Source organism: Pleurodeles waltl, chromosome 11 (assembly GCF_031143425.1).
Source record: "Pleurodeles waltl isolate 20211129_DDA chromosome 11, aPleWal1.hap1.20221129, whole genome shotgun sequence".
Taxonomy (NCBI): domain Eukaryota; kingdom Metazoa; phylum Chordata; class Amphibia; order Caudata; family Salamandridae; genus Pleurodeles; species Pleurodeles waltl.
In genome coordinates, this window is record NC_090450.1 from 854,156,570 (window position 1) to 854,181,108 (window position 24,539).

The window sequence follows — 24,539 nt, forward strand, 5'->3', positions numbered from 1 at the left end:
CAATTTATGTGGCAAGAAAAGTCCAGTTATGAATTTACAACAGCAATAGCTCTAACTCAATAAAATGTGAGACCCATTGCATTGCAAATGCTTTTTCAAGGTTGTTAAGGCTTATCTCTCTCATAGAATAATACTGAGTTACCTTATTACAGTTAATAAGTGCTAATGTCAGACTGGGAGCAGACAGAGAAATAATGTTTACATCCAAATGAATTGTCATTTGAGTTCCTCTTTAATGCTGAAGTAGGATTTTAAGTTACAATTCAAAAATGCAACTTTTAGAACGTTGCCATTTTTCTGCCCACACCTACTGCGCCTTCCCGCCAGGGTCCTGGGTCATATGACTGTGAATGGCTCTGCTGTTGTGAGTTAGATATTGCTTCCAGACAGTGAGACATAGGAAGCCTAGGTGTGAGGAGACAGGGTCTTCACTCAAATATGTTGGGTTTGAAATTCAAAGATATTTTCCCACTGAGTCAAGGGAACATGTATACTGTTCCAATAAGAAAATAAATACTCAAAGAATTATACAATCCAGCAGTGCTTAATTTTCAAAAGAATGAGTGGCAATGCCCAAAGCATGAGTCAGAAGCCTGGGGGCTGGCACAAATAAACTGAACGCTAGCAAATATGCAAGGTTGCAGTCTCTAATCCATTTCAGACACTCCCCACACCTTAATTTCACTTTTGCAGGATCCTGCATTCTCCTTTTGAGACAGTTTTTTTGTCATTTTGTTCCTCCTTCTTCCCCCTTTGTCTGTTTTTTTCTTTCTTGCTCGCAGGAAATATCAGATGAGAAAAATAAGCGCTGGTTCCCAAAAATGAGTGCCGGTGGGCCCCACCGGCAATAAAATGCTCAAATTAAGCACTGCCATCGAGCAATGACAAATGGTGGTGTCTTGCAACCTAAGTAAAAAGATTTTATTTTAAAACATCTTCAAATAGTTCACATTGTTTGACAGTATAGACATGTTGTCATAAATTGTGCAGATTAAGCCTCTGTAACAAGGCAGTGATATGATCATGATCAAAAACAAAGGTCCTAGATGGAAGTGATGTATTGAACTAAATTAATACATTACTTATCACTGGTAATTTTCTTTCTCGTGAATACTACATCTAACCGCAGATTCCTCATTCTGTGAATCTTCCATGGTGCCAGATGGATTCAGAAACACTTGCAATAGATGCTATTTATCAGTAGATGGCACCATTGGCCTCTGTCATCACTATGTCCATCCTCCGAAAACGATGAAAGAGAGCTGCATATAGGTGCCACCTCTGCAGGCTGACGTTAATCTGTCTCCTATTTTTTCTACACCCTCAGATATTCAGCTGCCCAGTGTATCCTCGACCTGTGAAGGTGGGCTGGAACCAACAACAACCAATATGATATGTGTGAAGCCCTGAGAGGCCGATGTAATGACAAAACTAGGACATTGAACTGAAAGTTGTCAGCTTAGACAAAAAACAGAGATACTTCATATGGGACTGCAGGACGGCACAGGAAAGTACATGTCCTTTCGATTAAAGGACACCATCCAATGCCTGCTAACTACGGCCAGCTCAACCCTTGCAAGCATCTTGAGCGCTTTATGAGGAATGAGTTTGGCACACTGAGAGCTAGAATAGGCCTCAAGCCTCCATCCTTTCTGCAGAGTAGGAAGTATTGAGTCAACACCCCAACTCCAACTCCGCCCCAGTTGGTCTTTATTTCTTGCTTCATTCAATTCAGTAGACTGAACAGATTCTGCAGAGCATTTATATGACACCTTCTTTTCCTTTTTTAAATATCTTTATTGGTTTTCACAAGTATCTGTCAGCAAAGTAGTAAAAGACAGTAAAATAAATTTCCTGCAAATGTTGTAGTTATATTATGAATGATGTCACAGAAGACGTCATTACTGATGTAATATGAGGCGTAAGTAGCAGTGCATGGCCAAGGCGCAAGTTATAGTTACCTTAGGACACGTTATAGTTTCTTGAGATAAGTATAACTATAATTGTTGAATTTCTAAGGTTTTGTAGGTGTAAAATCCGAACCTAACTATCGCAATCCTGTAACTTTTGTTTTTTCAGTGAATTTCTAGAGTTTGATGTTAAGTAATATTTAATTACCTTACGTTTATCTAACCTTCGCTGCACACAGCCTTTGGCCACACCCAATCCTGTGGCACACATGGCCTTGGGCCATGGAGAGGGTTGGGTGCGGGGCCTGGCTTGTTACCAGGCTCTATGGCCACCCCCGTAGGCATCAAGCCCTGCACCACACACAGCCCTCAGGTGGGCGCAGTGGGGGCCTCCGGCCATGCGTGGAAGGGGTTGGCCACAGGTCTGGCCGCAGCCAACCCCCAGTAGGCACCCAAGCCACGCACAGCCTTTGGCCATGCGCGGTGGTGGGTCTGCTGCCCAAGTTCTGCAGCAGACCCACCCAGAGGCACCCACCTTGAGTCTCGCACGGCTAAAGGCCATATTCAGCGGGTGCATCCAGTATCTTGTGTTGGGGGCCATGGGGTAAAGAAGGTGTTTTTTGGCTGACCCATTTGCAGTCCCTTAGCCAACCCTACATGCCTTGTGCAGCCTCTTTTGAAGTAACTATAACTTGCGCCTCGCCAAGCACAGTTTTCTCACCAATATTTTCATTGCAAATGTAATGATAATATCAATGATGCCACAGAATGTGCCATCTATAATATGTAGAGTAGTTAGCTGTGCATGGGGAAGGTGCAAGTTATAGTTACCTTAGGGTGTGAGTTATAATTACTTGAAATAACTAACTCTAACTGCTGAATTTCTATGGTTTTGTATGAGTAAATTCAGAACTATAAGCAGCCTATATTTCCTATGGGAAAAATCACACTTATGCTTAGGACTTCAGATTCTACTGCAAAGCCCATGTGTCATTTGGTGTATTTGACAAGCAGCAGGGGATCTCAGAGTCATCCTCATTGAGATCCAGGACACAGTTTGAAACATCGGGATCATATTCTAAATGTCCTGGACACTCTGCTCTGGAGGATAGGTACGAAACTGGTACTGAAACTGCATTGTATCCTGAATAGCTCCTGTGAAAGGGAGCATCTATGAAGGAGTCAGGTGTGACATTGGCAGTGAACCCCAACAATGTGAGTAGGTCTGCCTTTGTCTGGAGGTGGATTAGGACTACTGAGTTCAGCCAGCCTTCAACGGCCAGTCGTCAAGGCAGATTGAAGACTGAAACCCCCAACCTCTGAAGATAAGCTGCAACTACCGCCATCACTTTCACGAACACTCAAGGGGCACTGGTGAGACCAAAAGGAAGCATGGAGAACTGAAAATGCACCTGGCCCGCCGTGAAACACAAGAAACTCCTGTGGGCCGTAAAACGGGGATATGGAAATAAAAGTCAGCAGCTATGATGTCACCATCTGGTCTTCAGGGTCAAAACAGGCAAAACCCAGCCAGATCGAGCCTCTTGAATTTGACCTTCCATCGGAAGACATTGAAAGGACAGAGATCCAAGATGGTATGACGCCCTCCTCTTTTTTTCGGCACCAGAAACTAGCATGAATAACAACCACAGCCCACTTCTGGCATTGGCACCCTCCGTTTGGCTCCTTTGGTAAAAAGAGCCTGCACTTTCTTTAGCAACATGGACATGTAGTTCTCCGTCACCCATTCTCGGGATGGTGAAAGATGTGTCAGAGTCCCAAAGAATGGTAGGGAGTAACCTTGTAACACAATATGCAGATCCCACTTGCCCAAAGTTACCACCTGCCACCCTCGCAGAAAATGTTGGATTCTGTCTCTGACAGGGCAGCTGTGTGCCGTCATGGCACGCTAAAGAGGTTTTGGGGCTGTAGCAGAGTTTGAAACTGGGCTGCAAGCTGCCCTTGTTGTCCAGGTGGTCAGTGGATGCTGCAACTATGAAAAGACTTGGGTGTGGGGTTGAGATGGTTGTCTGGGTGGTGTGCCAGCTGGATCTGCCACCAATGCTGAAAGCACGTACCATGGCTACAGAGGGGGCAAAAATTATGTTGTGGCTGTCAAAGGGGAACAGAGTGGCACATGTAGCGCATGGGCCTTGCTGTCTTGGAAGCACTCCGGGGCTGAATCTGCTTTGTCTTCAAAAAGGCAGGAACCGGCAAATGACATGTCCACAAGGCTCACCTGAGCGTCCCCAGAAAACAAAGTCAATTCAGCCAGGCATACCTCTAAAGAGCCACACTGGTGCCTTTGGCTCTCCTAAGCGAGTGGACTGTGTCCAAGCTGCAGTAGATTATGAATTTTGCCACATCACGGCCGGCCTGTGTCACCTGTGAAAGGATAAACAAGTTTCCTCCAGAACTATGGCCAGAACCTGGGCCATAGAGTCCAATTGAGCATGCGTGTAGAGGCTCAGGAGACAGCTAGTGTTAACAGAACGAAGAGGCACGAAAAAGCCCTTGTGCCTTTTAGGGAGACCTACAGAGGAGGGACAGACTTTTCTTTGGACCTCAACCGATCTTGGCATGGGGTCCATGACAAAGAGCTTCACTATCCAGTCCTGAATGTCCTTGAGCTGCATCAAGGCACAATCACTGCAGGTCTTAGATTCGCAGTCTGATCCTAGGCACGATAGGCAAGTCACATGTGGGTCAAAGACATTTGTTTGCCAAATTCACGACAGGGTTTGAACCCCGTAGATTTGAGAGGTGACATAGTCCTTTGCACACTGTAGAATGTTGTCTCAGAATGTTTATGAAATTGTCTCAATGAAATGAGAGGTAGCTCCTCATCTGTTGGCGTGGAAAGAAAGATACTGGTGTCAGCACACATGGATGGTGCCTATACAGGCCCATGCAATCTTATCCGCAAGGAATGGCATCAATGTGGAGCCGCTTGTGCCACTCACTGAAGATTTTCCAGATCCAATCTGACGGCTGGGGGAGAATTCAAGAGGTGAGGATTCTGCGGTTACAAGTCTCTATCAGAAAAAAGGCAATACAAGATCGAGAACAGAAAATGCAACATGAAATGTTACGATTTGCTATATTATGGTTGAGAAACAGATACCTGTTAAAAGCATTTATTTGTACAGTACTCAGAACAGCAATGATGTAATCAGTGTATGAAGAACAGAAAGATAAAATATCCAAAGTGCAGCATGGCGACAACTCACTGAGCATGATCTTTGTTTCCCGACTAGATGATTTAGCTATTGACTTTTACCTCAGTGCTATTTTATCCAACTCCTAAAACAGTAATGTACTGCATTGTGATTCTATAAACCTCTGCCTTATGGACCGCTTCTCAGGAAATAAGATTACTATCAGCAGTCGAGACTTTATGGCACTAGGACTTAGGTTATATCAGTAAATCTCTGTGGTCTGAACATCTCTTTCCAGCAATGTGTGAGGATGCAGAAAGTGATGTATTAAGCGGCGTCTATCAAACATCTGAAGATAACGTTTAAAGCCTCCCATTTCCTCTCTGTGGACAAATGATCTGAACTCAAATGGATCGCCAAGGAGAAACGGTTACATTCATCAAACTGCTTTAGGGCAAGCACCACCTCATTCCACTGCAAATCATCGGATAAGATAAGGGGAGCCAACAGCACTGAGCTACACAGAATATATATATATTTTTTTGTTTCCAAATCCACTACAATGTTCTAGAATAGATCCACCTGCTACAAAGATGGGCATTTCTGGATCTTAAATTTGTTAAAGTGGTGTACGCCTGACCCAGTCAGAAAGCCTAGACATACATCTTTCTCTGGCTCTGCCCCATAAGGAGGCCAAGAAACAGTCTGGGCTTGAAGGACGTAATTTCCTATATATATAATTTCTATCAGATCATGCTGTCGACTGTGAGAGATTTTATTAACTCTATTGCTATAACAAATAGGATTATACGGAACACCTATTACGCAGTAATAATGCATTTCGCATCAAAAGCAAGAAACACTGACAGAGACCAATGGCACTTACAACTTTACTTCACCAGCATTTGTACTGAACGGTATTGTAATAGAGGTGAAATGAGCTGAAAGTGGAAATTCTATGAGTCTGCAGGCAGTGCCAAAAACCACAGTGCTTCATGTCCCTGAGCACTGGAGGAACACTGGACCATCAATTATCTATCCCATGGGTACTCACAAACATTTTCCCGGGGGCCAACATTTTTTGTCTATGATGTGACAAGGGCCGCATTGATGCCAGCAATGTGGCACTCATGAGGAGAAAGTTCCAGGGAGTGGTGCCAGAAAGTGGGTGCCCTGGAAGCGAAAAACAGAACACCTGCAAACCAGAATTAATCCAAGCTTCCTCACTTGAACAAATTGTGTGATCCTGGGTAATTATTTTGTTCCACTTTCCCTTTTTTTCTTCATTATCACATACAAAAGGATGTTGAAATACATGACTTCAAGATGTGGAATGTGCAAAACCTGTGTTTGATTTAATAATCTAAAATGTTTGTGTATAATAGGAACCCAACCCACAGGGTGCACTTAACAGTTGAGATGCATCTTAGCTCACTATTGACACTGTTGTCAAGGCGAGGGAAAACAAATGTAAATTCATGTTTAAAAACTATTGCTTTAAAGAAAAAAATAGTTCTCAATGCACTGATAACATGTGAAGTACGAAGGTGAAACGGTTTTATATGTTAATGAAATACACTTTCTGAATTTTGAGTGGATTTTATCATATTTTTACAGTATTGCATTAAAAATAAAGGTGTTTCTAAAGATAAACAGTGCAGGATAACCTAGTTACTTCCTTTCTTTAATTTCAGTTAACCTTTACATAACTGCTTGCTTGTTTATTTCATTTCTTGCTCAGCGTTAGCTGATTCAGCCCACTACTGCTTTTGAACTTGGGGCCGCATGTAAAGGTCAGGGGGGCCGCATGCGGGCCCCGGGCCGTACTTTGAGTATCAATGATCTATCCGATTGTGAGCCAACACTACAGAGACCTGGTAAGCTGTATAAAATTCCCAAGAATAAACCAAAGGCTCTAAGCACACCATACAAATAATCTGACTTCTCAAAAACTTTATCCCATGAAAAATACTGACGTGATGGGAGAAATGCATGCAAAAAGTCCAGCCATTGGCAATCACTCGGCAGAGACATTCAAGTCTGTTAGTTTTCACCCGCTATCCTACTCCAGACAGGGACCAGCTAGATGCACATCAGCCTTGGTCCTGCTCCAATAGAAACACTGCAGCATGAACTGCCAAGCCATATCCTATCTGAACGGGAACACAAGCCTCCTTAGGCTGGTTTCAGGCTACTTAAGCCTTGTGAGTAAGGTACTGTAGGAAAGTACCATCTTGCCTGGCATGTTACCCCCATTTTTCACTGTATATATATGTTGTTTTAGTTGTATGTGTCACTGGGACCCTGGTAACCCAGGGCCCCAGTGCTCATAAGTGTGCCTGAATGTGTTACCTGTGTAGTGACTAACTGTCTCACTGAGGCTCTGCTAATCAGAACCTCAGTGGTTATGCTCTCTCATTTCTTTCCAAATTGTCACTAACAGGCTAGTGACCATTTTTACCAATTTACATTGGCTTACTGGAACACCCTTATAATTCCCTAGTATATGGTACTGAGGTACCCAGGGTATTGGGGTTCCAGGAGATCCCTATGGGCTGCAGCATTTCTTTTGCCACCCATAGGGAGCTCTGACAATTCTTACACAGGCCTGCCACTGCAGCCTGAGTGAAATAACGTCCACGTTATTTCACAGCCATTTTACACTGCACTTAAGTAACTTATAAGTCACCTATATGTCTAACCTTTACCTGGTAAAGGTTAGGTGCAAAGTTACTTAGTGTGAGGGCACCCTGGCACTAGCCAAGGTGCCCCCACATTGTTCAGAGCCAATTCCCTGAACTTTGTGAGTGCGGGGACACCATTACACGCATGCACTACATATGGGTCACTACCTATATGTAGCTTCACAATGGTAACTCCGAATATGGCCATGTAACATGTCTATGATCATGGAATTGCCCCCTCTATGCCATCCTGGCATAGTTGGCACAATCCCATGATCCCAGTGGCTGTAGCACAGACCCTGGTACTGCCAAACTGCCCTTCCTGGGGTTTCACTGCAGCTGCTGCCAACCCCTCAGACAGGCATCTGCCCTCCTGGGGTCCAGCCAGGCCTGGCCCAGGATGGCAGAACAAAGAACTTCCTCTGAGAGAGTGTGTGACACCCTCTCCCTTTGGAAAATGGTGTGAAGGCAGGGGAGGAGTAGCCTCCCCCAGCCTCTGGAAATGCTTTGTTGGGCACAGATGTGCCCAATTCTGCATAAGCCAGTCTACACCGGTTTAGGGGACCCCTTAGCCCTGCTCTGGCGCGAAACTGGACAAAGGAAAGGGGAGTGACCACTCCCCTGACCTGCACCTCCCCTGGGAGGTGTCCAGAGCTCCTCCAGTGTGCTCCAGACCTCTGCCATCTTGGAAACAGAGGTGCTGCTGGCACACTGGACTGCTCTGAGTGGCCAGTGCCACCAGGTGACGTCAGAGACTCCTTCTGATAGGCTCCTTCAGGTGTTAGTAGCCTATCCTCTCTCCTAGGTAGCCAAACCCTCTTTTCTGGCTATTTAGGGTCTCTGTCTCTGGGGAAACTTTAGATAACGAATGCAAGAGCTCATCCGAGTTCCTCTGCATCTCTCTCTTCACCTTCTGCCAAGGAATCGCCTGCTGACCGCGCTGAAAGCCTGCAAACCTGCAACATAGTAGCAAAGACGACTACTGCAACTCTGTAACGCTGATCCTGCCGCCTTCTCGACTGTTTTCCTGCTTGTGCATGCTGTGGGGGTAGTCTGCCTCCTCTCTGCACCAGAAGCTCCGAAGAAATCTCCCGTGGGTCGACGGAATCTTCCCCCTGCAACCGCAGGCACCAAAAAGCTGCATTACCGGTCCCTTGGGTCTCCTCTCAGCACGACGAGCGAGGTCCCTCGAATCCAGCGACTCTGTCCAAGTGACCCCCACAGTCCAGTGACTCTTCAGTCCAAGTTTGGTGGAGGTAAGTCCTTGCCTCACCTCGCTGGGCTGCATTGCTGGGAACCGCGACTTTTGCAGCTACTCCGGCCCCTGTGCACTTCCGGCAGAAATCCTTTGTGCACAGCCAAGCCTGGGTCCACGGCACTCTAACCTGCATTGCACGACTTTCTAAGTTGGTCTCCGGCGACGTGGGACTCCTTTGTGTAACTTCGGGTGAGCACTGTTTCACGCATCCTCGTAGTGCCTGTTTCTGGCACTTCTCCGGGTGCTACCTGCTGCTGAGAGGGTTCCTTGTCTTGCTCGACGTCCCCTCTCTCTCCTGGTCCAATTTGCGACCTCCTGGTCCCTCCAGGGCCACAGCAGCGTCCAAAAACGCTAACCGCACGATTTGCAGCTAGCAAGGCTTGTTGGCGTTCTTTCGGCGGGAAAACACTTCTGCACGACTCTCCACGGCGAGAGGGATCCGTCCACCAAAGGGGAAGTCTCTAGCCCTTTTCGTTCCTGCAGAAACCTCAGCTTCTTCTGTCCAGTAGAAGCTTCTTTTCATCCACAGCTGGCATTTCCTGGGCATATGCCCATCTCCGACTTGCTTGTGACTTTTGGACTTGGTCCCCTTGTTCCACAGGTACCCTAGATTGGAAATCCACAGTTGTTGCATTGTTGGTTTGTGTCTTTCCTGCATTATTCCTCTAACACGACTTCTTTGTCCTTAGGGGAACTTTAGTGCACTTTGCACTCACTTTTCAGGGTCTTGGGGAGGGTTAGTTTTCCAACTCTCACTATTTTCTAATAGTCCCAGCGACCCTCTACAAGGTCACATAGGTTTGGGGTCCATTCGTGGTTCGCATTCCACTTTTGGAGTATATGGTTTGTGTTGCCCCTATCCCTATGTTTCCCCATTGCATCCTATTGTAACTATACATTGTTTGCACTGTTTTCTAAGACTATACTGCATATTTTTGCTATTGTGTATATATATCTTGTGTATATTTCCTATCCTCTCACTGAGGGTACACTCTAAGATACTTTGGCATATTGTCATAAAAATAAAGTACCTTTATTTTTAGTATAACTGTGTATTGTGTTTTCTTATGATATTGTGCATATGACACTAAGTGGTACTGTAGTAGCTTCACACGTCTCCTAGTTCAGCCTAAGCTGCTCTGCTAAGCTACCATTATCTATCAGCCTAAGCTGCTAGACACCCTATACACTAATAAGGGATAACTGGGCCTGGTGCAAGGTGCAAGTACCCCTTGGTACTCACTACAAGCCAGTCCAGCCTCCTACATTGGTTGTGCAGCGGTGGGATAAGTGCTTTGAGACTACTTACCACTCTTGTCATTGTACTTTTCATAAGAGAAAAATATACAAAACAAGGTCAGTGTATATACACATAGAAAAGAGGAAATGCAAAACTTTTTGGCTAAGTGCTGAAAAGTACTTCTAAACTTTCAAAAAGTTCTTAAAAGTTTAAAAAGTTTTTTTTCTCTGTCTTTCTAAAAGCTCTGACAAACGTTTTATCTTTTACTATCACTTTTAACTCTCTCTAAAAATGTCTGGCACAGGCCAAAATGTTGATCTGTCCAAACTTGCATATGGCCACCTTAGCTGGAAAGGAGCAAGGAGTCTCTGTGTAGAGAGAGGTTTGAGTGTAGGCAAGAATCCTTCCTTGGAACTGTTACTTAACATGCTTAGAGAACAGGATAAGGCCAGAAGTGCCCCATCTGTTGAAAAAGTAGCTAATGGTTCTCAATCTGATCCAGGGACTCCCCCAGGAAAAGATTCAGGAAAGAAACTTCCTAGCCTGCCCATTACTAGACAGTCTAGCATAGTTGGTAATGATGATGAGCCACACCATATAAATAGTGTTGTCTCGCATCATAGCAAAAGCATTTATTCTCACCATACTGGTAGTGATGTTTCTGTTAGCCAAGCTGTTAGGGTGGCTTCTGTAAGGGACAGGTCTCCTTCTGTTCATTCCCATCACACCTCTGTATCTAGGAATGTCCCTCCCACCAACCCTGATGACAGAATGTTAGAGAGGGAACTCAATAAGTTGAGGGTGGAACAAACCAGACTGAAGCTTAAAAAGCAACAGCTGGATTTGGATAGACAGTCTTTTGAACTAGAGAAGGAAAGACAGAAGTTGGGTTTAGAAACCCATGGTGGCAGCAGCAGTATTCCCCATAGTCATCCTGCAAAAGAGCATGATTCCAGGAATCTGCACAAAATAGTTCCCCCTTATAAGGAGGGGGATGACATTAACAAGTGGTTTGCTGCACTTGAGAGGGCCTGTGTTGTACAGGATGTCCCTCAAAGGCAGTGGGCTGCTATCCTATGGCTATCATTTAGTGGAAAAGGTAGGGATAGGCTCCTTACTGTGAAAGAAAATGATGCTAATAATTTCAAAGTTCTTAAGAATGCACTCCTGGACGGTTATGGCTTAACCACTGAACAATACAGGATAAAGTTCAGAGAGACCAAAAAGGAGTCTTCACAAGACTGGGTTGATTTCATTGACCATTCAGTGAAGGCCTTGGAGGGGTGGTTACATGGCAGTAAAGTTGCTGATTATGACAGCCTGTATAACTTAATCCTGAGAGAGCATATTCTTAATAATTGTGTGTCTGATTTGTTGCACCTGTACTTGGTGGACTCTGATCTGACCTCTCCCCAAGAATTGGGAAAGAAGGCAGACAAATGGGTCAGAACAAGGGTGAACAGAAAAGTTCATACAGGGGGTGACAAAGATGGCAACAAAAAGAAGGATGGTAAGTCTTCTGACAAGGGTGGGGAAAAATCTAAAAATGAGTCTTCATCAGGCCCACAAAAACACTCTGGTGGGGGTGGTGGACCCAAATCCTCTTTTAATCAGAACAAGGAAAAGAAACCATGGTGCTATTTATGTAAAATAAAAGGCCATTGGACAACAGATCCCAGTTGTCCAAAGAAAAGCACCAATCCTCCTACCACTACAACCCCTACTGCTACACCTAGTGTCCCTACTAATAGCAGTGGTGGTGGGAGCAAACCTACCAATAGCCAATCCAAGGGAGTAGCTGGGCTCACTATTGGTAACTTAGTTGGGGTTGGCCTTGTTAGGGAGGCCACAGAGGCTGTGTTAGTCTCTGAGGGGGCTATTGATTTAGCCACCTTAGTTGCTTGTCCCCTTAATATGGATAAGTACAAGCAGCTACCCCTAATAAATGGTGTTGAGGTTCAGGCCTACAGGGACACTGGAGCCAGTGTGACTATGGTCATAGAGAAACTGGTCCACCCTGAACAACACCTACTTTGTCACCAGTACCAAGTAACCGATGCTCACAACAACACACTTAGCCACCCCATGGCTGTTGTAAATCTCAACTGGGGGGGGGGGGGGTTACAGGTCCAAAGAAAGTTGTGGTAGCTTCAGATTTACCTGTAGACTGTCTATTAGGGAATGATTTGGAGACATCAGCTTGGTCAGATGTGGAGTTGGAGGCCCATGCAGCAATGCTGGGCATCCCAGGGCATCTTTTTGCTTTGACAAGGGCTCAGGCCAAAAAGCAAAAAGGACAGGGAAGCTTGGATCCTGGAACAATGGACCAAGTGCTCCCTAAAGCTAGGGCTAGTAGAAGCAAACCACTTCCTACTATCCCTCCCTCTACAGTGGATTCAACTTCTGAGGAAGAAGAATTCCCTCCCTGTGCAGAACCTACACCAGAGGAGCTGGAAGCAGACACTGCTGAGCTTTTGGGTGAAGGGGGGCCTGCCAGAGAGGAGCTGAGTGTGGCACAGCAAACCTGTCCCACATTAGAGGGTCTCAGACAGCAAGCTGTCAAACAGGCTAATGGGGATGTCAGTGACTCTCACAGAGTTTACTGGGAGGACAACCTCTTGTACACTGAGCATAGGGATCCTAAACCTGGAGCTGCCAGGAGATTAGTGATTCCTCAGGAGTACAGAAAGTTCCTCCTAACCCTGGCACATGACATTCCCCTAGCTGGGCATCTAGGACAAATGAAAACTTGGGACAGGCTTGTTCCCCTGTTTCATTGGCCTAGAATGTCTGAGGACACAAAGGAATTTTGTAAGTCCTGTGAAACCTGTCAAGCCAGTGGCAAGACAGGTGGCACCCCAAAGTCACCCCTTATTCCACTGCCTGTGGTTGGGGTTCCCTTTGAAAGGGTAGGGGTTGACATAGTTGGCCCCCTTGACCCTCCTACTGCTTCAGGCAATAGGTTTATCTTGGTGGTAGTGGACCATGCCACAAGATATCCTGAAGCTATTCCTTTAAGGACCACTACAGCACCTGCAGTGGCAAAGGCCCTCCTGGGAATATTTTCCAGGGTGGGCTTCCCAAAGGAAGTAGTATCAGACAGGGGAAGCAATTTCATGTCTGCATACTTAAAGGCCATGTGGAAGGAGTGTGGTGTAACGTACAAGTTCACAACACCCTATCATCCACAAACAAATGGACTGGTGGAGAGATTTAATAAAACTCTCAAAGGCATGATTATGGGTCTCCCTGAAAAACTCCGCAGGAGATGGGATATCCTTCTACCATGCCTCCTTTTTGCCTACAGGGAGGTACCCCAGAAAGGAGTGGGCTTCAGCCCCTTTGAACTTCTTTTTGGACACCCTGTTAGGGGTCCACTCACACTTGTAAAGGAGGGTTGGGAACAACCTTTAAAAGCTCCTAAGCAGGATATTGTGGATTATGTACTTGGCCTCAGATCAAGGATGGCTGAGTACATGAAAAAGGCCAGTAAAAACCTTCAGGCCAGCCAAGAGCTCCAGAAGCAATGGCATGATCAGAAGGCTGTTTTGGTTCAGTACCAACCAGGGCAGAAAGTGTGGGTCTTGGAGCCTGTGGCCCCAAGAGCACTCCAAGATAAATGGAGTGGACCCCACACAATTGTTGAAAAGAAGGGAGAAGTCACCTATTTAGTTGACTTAGGCACTGCCAGGAGTCCCCTTAGGGTGCTCCATGTCAACCGCCTGAAACCCTACTATGACAGGGCTGATCTCACCCTGCTCATGGCAACAGATGAGGGACAGGAAGAAGACAGTGATCCTCTACCTGATCTCTTCTCTTCCACAGAACAAGATGCTGTGGTGGAAGGTGTAGTTTTGGCTGATTGTCTTACTACTGAGCAGAAAGACAATTGCATAAACCTCCTAGATCAATTCTCTGAACTCTTCTCTACTGTGCCAGGTACCACTTCTTGGTGTGAGCACACTATAGATACTGGAGACAGTTTACCTGTCAAAAGTAAGATCTATAGGCAGCCTGACCATGTCAGGGACTGCATAAAGCAAGAGGTCCAGAAAATGTTAGAACTAGGAGTAGTTGAGCACTCTGACAGTCCATGGGCTTCTCCTGTGGTACTGGTACCAAAACCCCATTCCAAAGATGGAAACAAGGAAATGCGGTTTTGTGTAGACTATAGAGGTCTCAACTTGGTAACCAAAACTGATGCTCACCCTATACCCAGGGCAGATGAGCTCATAGATACACTGGCATCTGCCAAGTATCTAAGCACTTTTGATTTGACTGCAGGGTATTGGCAGATCAAATTGTCAGAAGATGCTAAACCTAAGACTGCATTTTCTACCATTGGAGGCCATTACCAGTTTACTGTAATGCCTTTTGGTTTGAAAAATGCACCTGCCACTTTTCAAAGGTTGGTGAACACAGTCCTGCAAGGGCTGGAAGCTTTCAGTGCAGCATATTTGGACGATATAGCTGTCTTTAGCTCCAGCTGGGATGATCACCTGGTCCACCTATGGAAAGTTTTGGAGGCCCTGCAAAAGGCAGGCCTCACTATCAAGGCTTCAAAGTGCCAGATAGGGCAGGGTAAGGTGGTTTATCTGGGACACCTTGTTGGTGGGGAACAGATTGCACCACTTCAGGGGAAAATCCAAACAATTATTGATTGGGTTCCCCCTACCACTCAGACTCAGGTGAGAGCCTTCCTAGGCCTCACTGGGTATTACAGGAGGTTCATTAAGAACTATGGCTCCATTGCAGCCCCTCTTAATGACCTCACATCCAAGAAAATGCCTAAAAAGGTATTATGGACAGCAAACTGTCAGAAAGCTTTTGAGGAGCTGAAGCAGGCCATGTGCTCTGCACCTGTCCTGAAAAGCCCTTGTTACTCTAAAAAATTCTATGTCCAGACTGATGCATCTGAATTAGGAGTAGGGGCAGTCCTATCACAACTGAATTCTGAGGGCCAGGATCAACCTGTTGCTTTTATTAGTAGGAGGTTGACCCCTAGAGAAAAGCGTTGGTCTGCCATTGAGAGGGAGGCCTTTGCTGTGGTCTGGGCACTGAAGAAGTTGAGGCCATACCTGTTTGGCACTCACTTCATTGTTCAGACAGACCACAAACCTCTACTTTGGCTAAAACAAATGAAAGGTGAAAATCCTAAATTGTTAAGGTGGTCCATATCCCTACAGGGAATGGACTATACAGTGGAACATAGACCTGGGAGTAGCCACTCCAATGCAGATGGACTCTCCAGATATTTCCACTTAGACAATGAAGACTCATCAGGTCATGGCTAGTCTTATTGTCCTTCGTTTGGGGGGGGGGGGGGGTTGTGTAGGAAAGTACCATCTTGCCTGGCATGTTACCCCCATTTTTCACTGTATATATGTTGTTTTAGTTGTATGTGTCACTGGGACCCTGGTAACCCAGGGCCCCTGTGCTCATAAGTGTGCCTGAATGTGTTACCTGTGTAGTGACTAACTGTCTCACTGAGGCTCTGCTAATCAGAACCTCAGTGGTTATGCTCTCTCATTTCTTTCCAAATTGTCACTAACAGGCTAGTGACCATTTTTACCAATTTACATTGGCTTACTGGAACACCCTTATAATTCCCTAGTATATGGTACTGAGGTACCCAAGGTATTGGGGTTCCAGGAGATCCCTATGGGCTGCAGCATTTCTTTTGCCACCCATAGGGAGCTCTGACAATTCTTACACAGGCCTGCCACTGCAGCCTGAGTGAAATAACGTCCACGTTATTTCACAGCCATTTTACACTGCACTTAAGTAACTTATAAGTCACCTATATGTCTAACCTTTACCTGGTAAAGGTTAGGTGCAAAGTTACTTAGTGTGAGGGGACCCTGGCACTAGCCAAGGTGCCCCCACATTGTTCAGAGCCAATTCCCTGAACTTTGTGAGTGCGGGGACACCATTACACGCGTGCACTACATATGGGTCACTACCTATATGTAGCTTCACAATGGTAACTCCGAATATGGCCATGTAACATGTCTATGATCATGGAATTGCCCCCTCTATGCCATCCTGGCATAGTTGGCACAATCCCATGATCCCAGTGGTCTGTAGCACAGACCCTGGTACTGCCAAACTGCCCTTCCTGGGGTTTCACTGCAGCTGCTGCTGCTGCCAACCCCTCAGACAGGCATCTGCCCTCCTGGGGTCCAGCCAGGCCTGGCCCAGGATGGCAGAACAAAGAACTTCCTCTGAGAGAGGGTGTGACACCCTCTCCCTTTGGAAAATGGTGTGAAGGCAGGGGAGGAGTAGCCTCCCCAAGCCTCTGGAAATGCTTTGTTGGGCACAGATGTGCCCAATTCTGCATAAGCCAGTCTACACCGGTTCAGGGGACCCCTTAGCCCTGCTCTGGCGCGAAACTGGACAAAGGAAAGGGGAGTGACCACTCCCCTGACCTGCACCTCCCCTGGGAGGTGTCCAGAGCTCCTCCAGTGTGCTCCAGACCTCTGCCATCTTGGAAACAGAGGTGCTGCTGGCACACTGGACTGCTCTGAGTGGCCAGTGCCACCAGGTGACGTCAGAGACTCCTTCTGATAGGCTCCTTCAGGTGTTAGTAGCCTATAATCTCTCCTAGGTAGCCAAACCCTCTTTTCTGGCTATTTAGGGTCTCTGTCTCTGGGGAAACTTTAGATAACGAATGCAAGAGCTCATCCGAGTTCCTCTGCATCTCTCTCTTCACCTTCTGCCAAGGAATCGACTGCTGACCGCGCTGGAAGCCTGCAAACCTGCAACATAGTAGCAAAGATGACTACTGCAACTCTGTAACGCTGATCCTGCCGCCTTCTCGACTGTTTTCCTGCTTGTGCATGCTGTGGGGGTAGTCTGCCTCCTCTCTGCACCAGAAGCTCCGAAGAAATCTCCCGTGGGTCGACGGAATCTTCCCCCTGCAACCGCAGGCACCAAAAAGCTGCATTACCGGTCCCTTGGGTCTCCTCTCAGCACGACGAGCGAGGTCCCTCGAATCCAGCGACTCTGTCCAAGTGACCCCCACAGTCCAGTGACTCTTCAGTCCAAGTTTGGTGGATGTAAGTCCTTGCCTCACCTCGCTGGGCTGCATTGCTGGGAACCGCGACTTTTGCAGCTACTCCGGCCCCTGTGCACTTCCGGCAGAAATCCTTTGTGCACAGCCAAGCCTGGGTCCACGGCACTCTAACCTGCATTGCACGACTTTCTAAGTTGGTCTCCGGCGACGTGGGACTCCTTTGTGTAACTTCGGGTGAGCACTGTTTCACGCATCCTCGTAGTGCCTGTTTCTGGCACTTCTCCGGGTGCTACCTGCTGCTGAGAGGGCTCCTTGTCTTGCTCGACGTCCCCTCTCTCTCCTGGTCCAATTTGCGACCTCCTGGTCCCTCCAGGGCCACAGCAGCGTCCAAAAACGCTAACCGCACGATTTGCAGCTATCAAGGCTTGTTGGCGTTCTTTCGGCGGGAAAACACTTCTGCACGACTCTCCACGGCGAGAGGGATCCGTCCACCAAAGGGGAAGTCTCTAGCCCTTTTCGTTCCTGCAGAAACCTCAGCTTCTTCTGTCCAGTAGAAGCTTCTTTGCATCCACAGCTGGCCTTTCCTGGGCATATGCCCATCTCCGACTTGCTTGTGACTTTTGGACTTGGTCCCCTTGTTCCACAGGTACCCTAGATTGGAAATCCACAGTTGTTGCATTGTTGGTTTGTGTCTTTCCTGCATTATTCCTCTAACACGACTTCTTTGTCCTTAGGGGAACTTTAGTGCACTTTGCACTCACTTTTCAGGGTCTTGGGGAGGGTTAGTTTTCTAACTCTCACTATTTTCTAATAGTCCCAGCGACCCTCTACAAGGTCACATAGGTTTGGGATCCATTTGTGGTTCGCATTCCACTTTTGGAGTATATGGTTTGTGTTGCCCCTATCCCTATGTTTCCCCATTGCATCCTATTGTAACTATACATTGTTTGCACTGTTTTCTAAGACTATACTGCATATTTTTGCTATTGTGTATATATATATCTTGTGTATATTTCCTATCCTCTCACTGAGGGTACACTCTAAGATACTTTGGCATATTGTCATAAAAATAAAGTACCTTTATTTTTAGTATAACTGTGTATTGTGTTTTCTTATGATATTGTGCATATGACACTAAGTGGTACTGTAGTATCTTCACACGTCTCCTAGTTCAGCCTAAGCTGCTCTGCTAAGCTACCATTATCTATCAGCCTAAGCTGCTAGACACCCTATACACTAATAAGGGATAACTGGGCCTGGTGCAAGGTGCAAGTACCCCTTGGTACTCACTACAAGCCAGTCCAGCCTCCTACAGGTACAGCTTGAGTTCTATGGCACAGGCATCAGACTGTCATAAGCTGCAAAGTGGATGAAATAACAGATGGTCTGGAATGAAACCCTGAGCATTCACCAGCGGTTGAAATTAAGTCAAACATTCCTTCTATCAGTTTGTTTCAGTAGGTCCTAAAGGTATGCTCCGACTTGGGTCCCTTGCCCACTGTGCCACAGGTCTCAAGCTATAGCTCACTCATGAGGTCTAAGTTGGCTGGAAGCAGTTAAAGGTTGTTTGGGGGGATGGGTGTGGGAGGGGGGTGGCTTAGCACTTCAGACTAGACAGTTCCTTTTGGAGTAGAAAAAGGACTGATTTGCATATGGCCGATCTCTCTCTAGAGTAGCATGGTGGAAAAGGGTGAAAAACCATGGTCTGAAATTCAGCTCAGAGTCTTCACCAGTGGCTGAAATTCCTCTAAGTATTCCTTCCATCACTATTTTTAAGGTTCATGTTCGCACCTTGATAACTTTGTCCTCTGACAATACCTAAATCATGCTGATGTTCAACAGCAAAAAAAGAAGCTTTGAGCTTGCCTCAACAAACTTCAAGATTGTTTGTGGTAGTTCTCTATTTAGATGAAAACAAACTTGCTGTACATCAATGCTAAGGAGAAAGAAATTCTATTGTTGAAAAGTCACAGTGATAACTGATCCACATACTTCTAGTTATAAGCATTGACACACAACATTTAAGAAAGATAAGAGACTAAGGGCCAGATTAAGAGTCTGGCGGTCTCAAGACCACCACTAGGGTGGCGATTGGACCGCCACTCGCGGTGGCAATCGGACTGCCGCGGCTGTGGCGGCCTGACCACCACATTACAAGTCTGGCGGTGGGACTACCAAAAGACTGCCATCTCCACCAGGATCTCTGATCCCGATGGGCTCACGGCAGTCTTGGTTGTGATCAGCCAGGGTGGCGCTGAAGACAACACCGCCCTGCTGATTATAACCATGTTCTTCTTCAGCCTTTTAATGGTGATTTAACCGCCAAGAAAAGGCCGGCGGAGAACAAGTGCTGGGGGCCACAGGGGGCCCCTGCACTGCCCATGACATTGTCACGGGCAGTGCACGTGCTCCCCTCCCCAGGACTGTAGTAATGCACACTTTCTGCTCAGCAGACAGTGCACATTCCCAGGGTGCTAGGGAGGCCCCCTGTGTGACGGCATTGGACTTGGCTCCATGTGGAAAACTCCTAATGGGGCAGTGGTCTCCTCACCAAGTGTCTGGCAGTCGGGTTTTCCGACTGACAAACTCGTAATAACGCCCAAAGTGTCATTGAGATAAGGGGAGGTAAAACTGCCCCAGGGAACGAGGGTTAACATAAGGTTTCAGCATCAGTACACTGGGAACTCTGTCTTCCCGTCTTCTGTTCTTCTGGATTAGTGAATGCAAAATATGGTATGCAAAATTACTACTGAACATGGAATACTGGAAATCTGGCACAAACAACATTAGTGCCTGATCCAGGTATCACTGCGTCCCATCTGAATGAGGGCCTAAACAGCATCCTATACATAAAGCTTCTGCAAATTAAAGAGACATAAAAGACCTCCTGCTATTACTTGGTGAGCTGTGTCCCCCTGCTACAGACTGCCTCAGCCACACTATCCACCACTGTATACAGGCTTAATTATGCAAACAGTCTTCTTACGAGATTTCCACAATATCTAGGAAAAATCAGCAAAACAGAGGAAATGGAGCAGCTCATCTAGAGATAAGAAAGCAAATAACACTTTAGTCTGAAACAATTTCACTGCCTTCTGGTCCACAGGCAACTAACTGACTTCAAGACACTTATGGCAACCCAAAAACACATTGGTGGAAACTGACATATTTAAACTTTATGTCATAGCAAAAAGGCTCAGGCCCCTTTACCATACCTCTTTGGTAATGCTCAACCTTGCAAAAGCAGAACCAGTGGCAGGGTTGTCAGTGGGAGCCGTGACCCAATGGAATTGGTTGCACTCTATATAAACCACAGTATCTACCGAAGTTAGTGCAAGATCAGATTCTTCCCTTTCCTTTGTTACAACTCTCCTTCAATTAAGGAACCAGTACCATAGCATATAGTAACGCTAAGATTTTCCCCTTCCACTTCTGGAGGAGGGTTAGGAGGCACTGCTGGTATTTACGTACATTTTAGATCTAGATTTTGACAGCAGAGCTAGTGGTAAAAATATACATATAATGGGTCTGGGTCCACCTCCTCGTTGGCTTGAGACTTTGTCAAACAAGTCTTTCCTCATCCCAGTGGAGCATTAATCCCTCATCAAATGCGACTGGATTTTGAGTGTACTCTTTTGTCTGCACTTGAGTATTTTGCAAAGAAATGAGCAAGGGAGTAATTTACAGTTTTCGCCCTCTCTGGTCCTGCTGGTTGCATCTTGTGTGCCTCACTCTAATTAGCACATTAGTCCTACAACTATTGGCTTTGCCTATGCTGTTATTTGAGAGCAAGTTAATTTTCTCCTTTTATCCAAAACAAATAGTGTTAGTTCATAAGTATAAAGTTTTAATTCCTTACCCATTCCCAACATTTTAAAATCTACTTTCATGCAGTTATGCTTGATGCATTTTTAAGTACTCATTCTGTGAAAGAAGTATTGCTCATTTAAATTAGGAGGTAGTTTAATATGTAATCTATTAATCACTATTCAAGATTCATGACAGAGTGGGGGCCGGAGAGGGAGAGAATAAGCAAAACAAGGTTGCTTGTATTTCACAACAATAACATCAAAAATACACCCATACTACATACACAACAAAAAGGGTATTGTCATCTTAGGGTTTTAATAAAGTGGATAAGCTCAACTATAAGGCTCAACCTACCAACAACGTCGGACCTAATTATTGTTTTTTGAGCAGTAAGAACTAACCCAGTTTCTGGGGGAAAACTCCACATCCACTCAAACCGTGTGTAACAGGAAAGCGTTTTGTGCTTGGTTCACAAATCCATTTAGTTTTTTCCTCGCGTAGTTTTTCATTAACTGATTTGATTTTTGAATAAATGTATAGCTACATTACCAAATGCATGTTTGGGCAAAACACTTGGGGGACACTGTTTTGTTAAACTGTGTTTTTTGTGCATTGGGAGAAACACAAATTTCACACTTGTCCAAAGAAAATTCACCTCACCCAACAATTACCTTTGTCTCCACGCCTAGGCAGGGTCAATACCTTCTCATGGGTTGATAACTCCTAGAAGATGTGTAATGAGCCATTTTTTGTCTTTTTCCCCAAAATACCTAAAACTGCTCACCACTGGATGTAATAGGCCTAAGATCCGAATTAGAATGCAACGTGTGGTCATGTGTATTGCATGCATTGACACTATGCCCGCCACCTTTTGTACTTTGGACAAGTTAAGAAATAGAAAATATTTTTTTTAGTAATAATTATGATACACAATGTACATACCCAAGTGGCATCGAATTCTGATGTTTGTGGGACCATAGTGCTCTGTTATTACTGCTCCAGGGCTCAGCACTGATATACAAGCATTTCCAAAGACATTGTTCCCAATAAAGGTGCGAAGGCTGCCAAGTAAGCGGTACGTCCGTGGGCATTTCCGGCAGTTGCTGGGAATGCAGACTCCCTGATTCACGAAATAAAACGTGAACCACTCTCCTCTGGGGGTGCTGTTCATCTTCCATCCTTGCGGAAGGCTGCAGTTGGAGAACGACTTGTAGAGGGCCTCAAAGTCACTCAGAATGGTCTGGAAGTTCCGCTCCAGTAATTCCACGTCGTGCTTTTGTGCTTCCCGAGAAAAATATGGCGTTGTTGGTAAATCAGGCAAGAAGAAGACCTCCGGCTTCTGTATGGACGGCCGGCTGTTTAGGTACCGCCCTTGTTCTCGAATACCCTTGTGGATTCTGCCCATCCCCGACCAGGAGTACCTCTTGGCGTATTCCTGCAAATTGTGATAGAGTTTCTGGTTAAGTCCCTCATTGTGGGTACACCGTACACACTCAGGCGAATGGCAATAGGCATAGCCGTTCTGTAGCCCGTTCACATCGGAGCTCTGAATGATGGAATTCACAGTGACGTAAGTGCGTGGCTGCTCCCTCCCAATGTGATAACAGTACCACACAAACAACACCAAAAGGCAAGCGACAGTAGAAAGTGCAATGGTATCGCAGTCGCGAAAAGAGTGTATGCCTGTGGCGATCAGATCGCGAAGTCCGTCTAGTGACCAGCTCCACTCCATCAGCCAGTCTGCTGACATTTTGGGGCAGCTGTTGTTAGATGAGTACAAGGCAAAGCGATTAGTCTTCAGGTTTCTCAAAGGCACCCACACCATGCAGGTTAGTACGGATGAGTAGGCGGGTATTCGGAGCAGAAAAGCATGATTCTGCGTGTCGCTTTAAAAGATCTAAGCATTGCATTAGGAACGGGCAAGTCTTTTGTGTTCACATTTAAACCCCTCCGAGTGCATCTGACCATAGTGATTTCCGTGGGCTGCTTCCCTTTACGGCTCAGCAATGTGTCATCTGGATGGTCCCTGCTGCTTCCCCCTGGTTAGTCATTTCAAAGTGCAGCTGAGAGGCAGAATCTGCAACAAACAAGTCACACATAATTATATTTTTTCATCCCCTGACTGAAAATGTTCTTTTTTCTTTGCTCTTACCGCGTCGGAAATAGAACATGCTTGGGGTGAAAACCAGTGAATAGTATTGGAAGAGCACAAAACAAAAGATAAAGGATTATAGGATTGACTATCACCGTTTGGAATACATTAGATATTTTTCCTTTTAATATTTGAACAGTTCCCCATATCTAGGACTTGTTACCAATATCCATCTCAATGTAAGCGATGTCTTTCCCTTTTTTTAAATTAAATTACAAAATAAATGAAATGAAGAAATAAAGAATTTCTAATAACATACTTTTCCACCACAGCATACGGACAACTGGCAGTGCATTGTAAATCACGATATAATGTCAGATTACAAATTCATTACTTCATTGCCAGAGATACCAAACAGTGAGGTAAATGAAATTTGCTAAGCAAAGCCATGAACAGAAGGCGCTTTCACCAAACTACTTGGACCCAGAGAAGGGGGAGTGCTAACTGCGAGAAGCAGATAGAAACGGGTTCCCGAGCTTGGGGCAACTAGTGAAAAGGATTTGACCTGCACAGGGGCTTAAAGATAGGAACTGAAAAAGTGGGATTTCCGAGGAGTAAAGTGAGAAAAACAGAATTTAGATGTGGAAAGGACAAGACGTTAGGTGTAGGTAGACCATTAAGGTTAGAAATCAAAACTAGAGCGTGGAACGAAAAGGTAACAGTCAAAGTGAGAGCAGGTGGCAATAAATGAGAAGTGAGAATGTCTGTCCTAGCAAGAAAGAGTGAAGACATTCAAGAGTAGCTGATGGACATCAAAGACGGCTGAGAATTGTGCCACGAAGAGATGGAAGACACTGGTGTATGAATGACAAAATACATCAAAGGTATTCATATTATCAGCAAGGGAGTAAAGTCTAGAAGGGGACGAGGAAGTGTGTTAGCACCATGCCCTCCAGAACATCGTAAAGGAAAGGATTGGGAGGCAGTGTTAACAGCGTATATGGAGAACCAGAGAAAGACAGAGACAGAAGGTTGTATGACAGAACCAAGCATGCCTTTACAACGCCTTCATAACAAAGAATGAGTCTTTAGCACGCATGCATTTACAACGAAAATGTTTACATGCATAGGCCTTTACCACAGATGCATACATGTATAAGTATGTTTGTATGAGTGTATATATATATATATATATATATATATATATATATATATATATATATATATATATATATATATTCAATATGTGGAGTAATTAGCTGTGCCTTTGGCCGTGCGCAGCAGAGGTTGGCCACAGGGCGTGACCTGAGACCAAGCCTTTATAACTACCCAAACTTACGTGGCTGGGGTTGTATAACCACCCAACCCCACG

The 24,539-nt window shown here is 45.6% G+C and overlaps 1 protein-coding gene across 3 annotated transcripts in view; it reads right to left on the reverse strand.

Annotated features, from left to right (window-relative positions):
• The window catches only part of ASPHD2 (aspartate beta-hydroxylase domain containing 2), a 276,383-nt gene that overhangs the window by 18,148 nt on the left and 233,696 nt on the right, over positions 1-24,539 (reverse strand). For all 3 annotated transcript variants that reach the window (XM_069214695.1, XM_069214698.1, XM_069214697.1), the window contains one exon: positions 22,018-23,152. In XM_069214695.1, coding sequence (XP_069070796.1) covers positions 22,018-22,900 — 883 coding nt within the window. In that variant the 5' untranslated portion in view covers positions 22,901-23,152. The remainder of the gene's footprint in view (positions 1-22,017; positions 23,153-24,539) is intronic.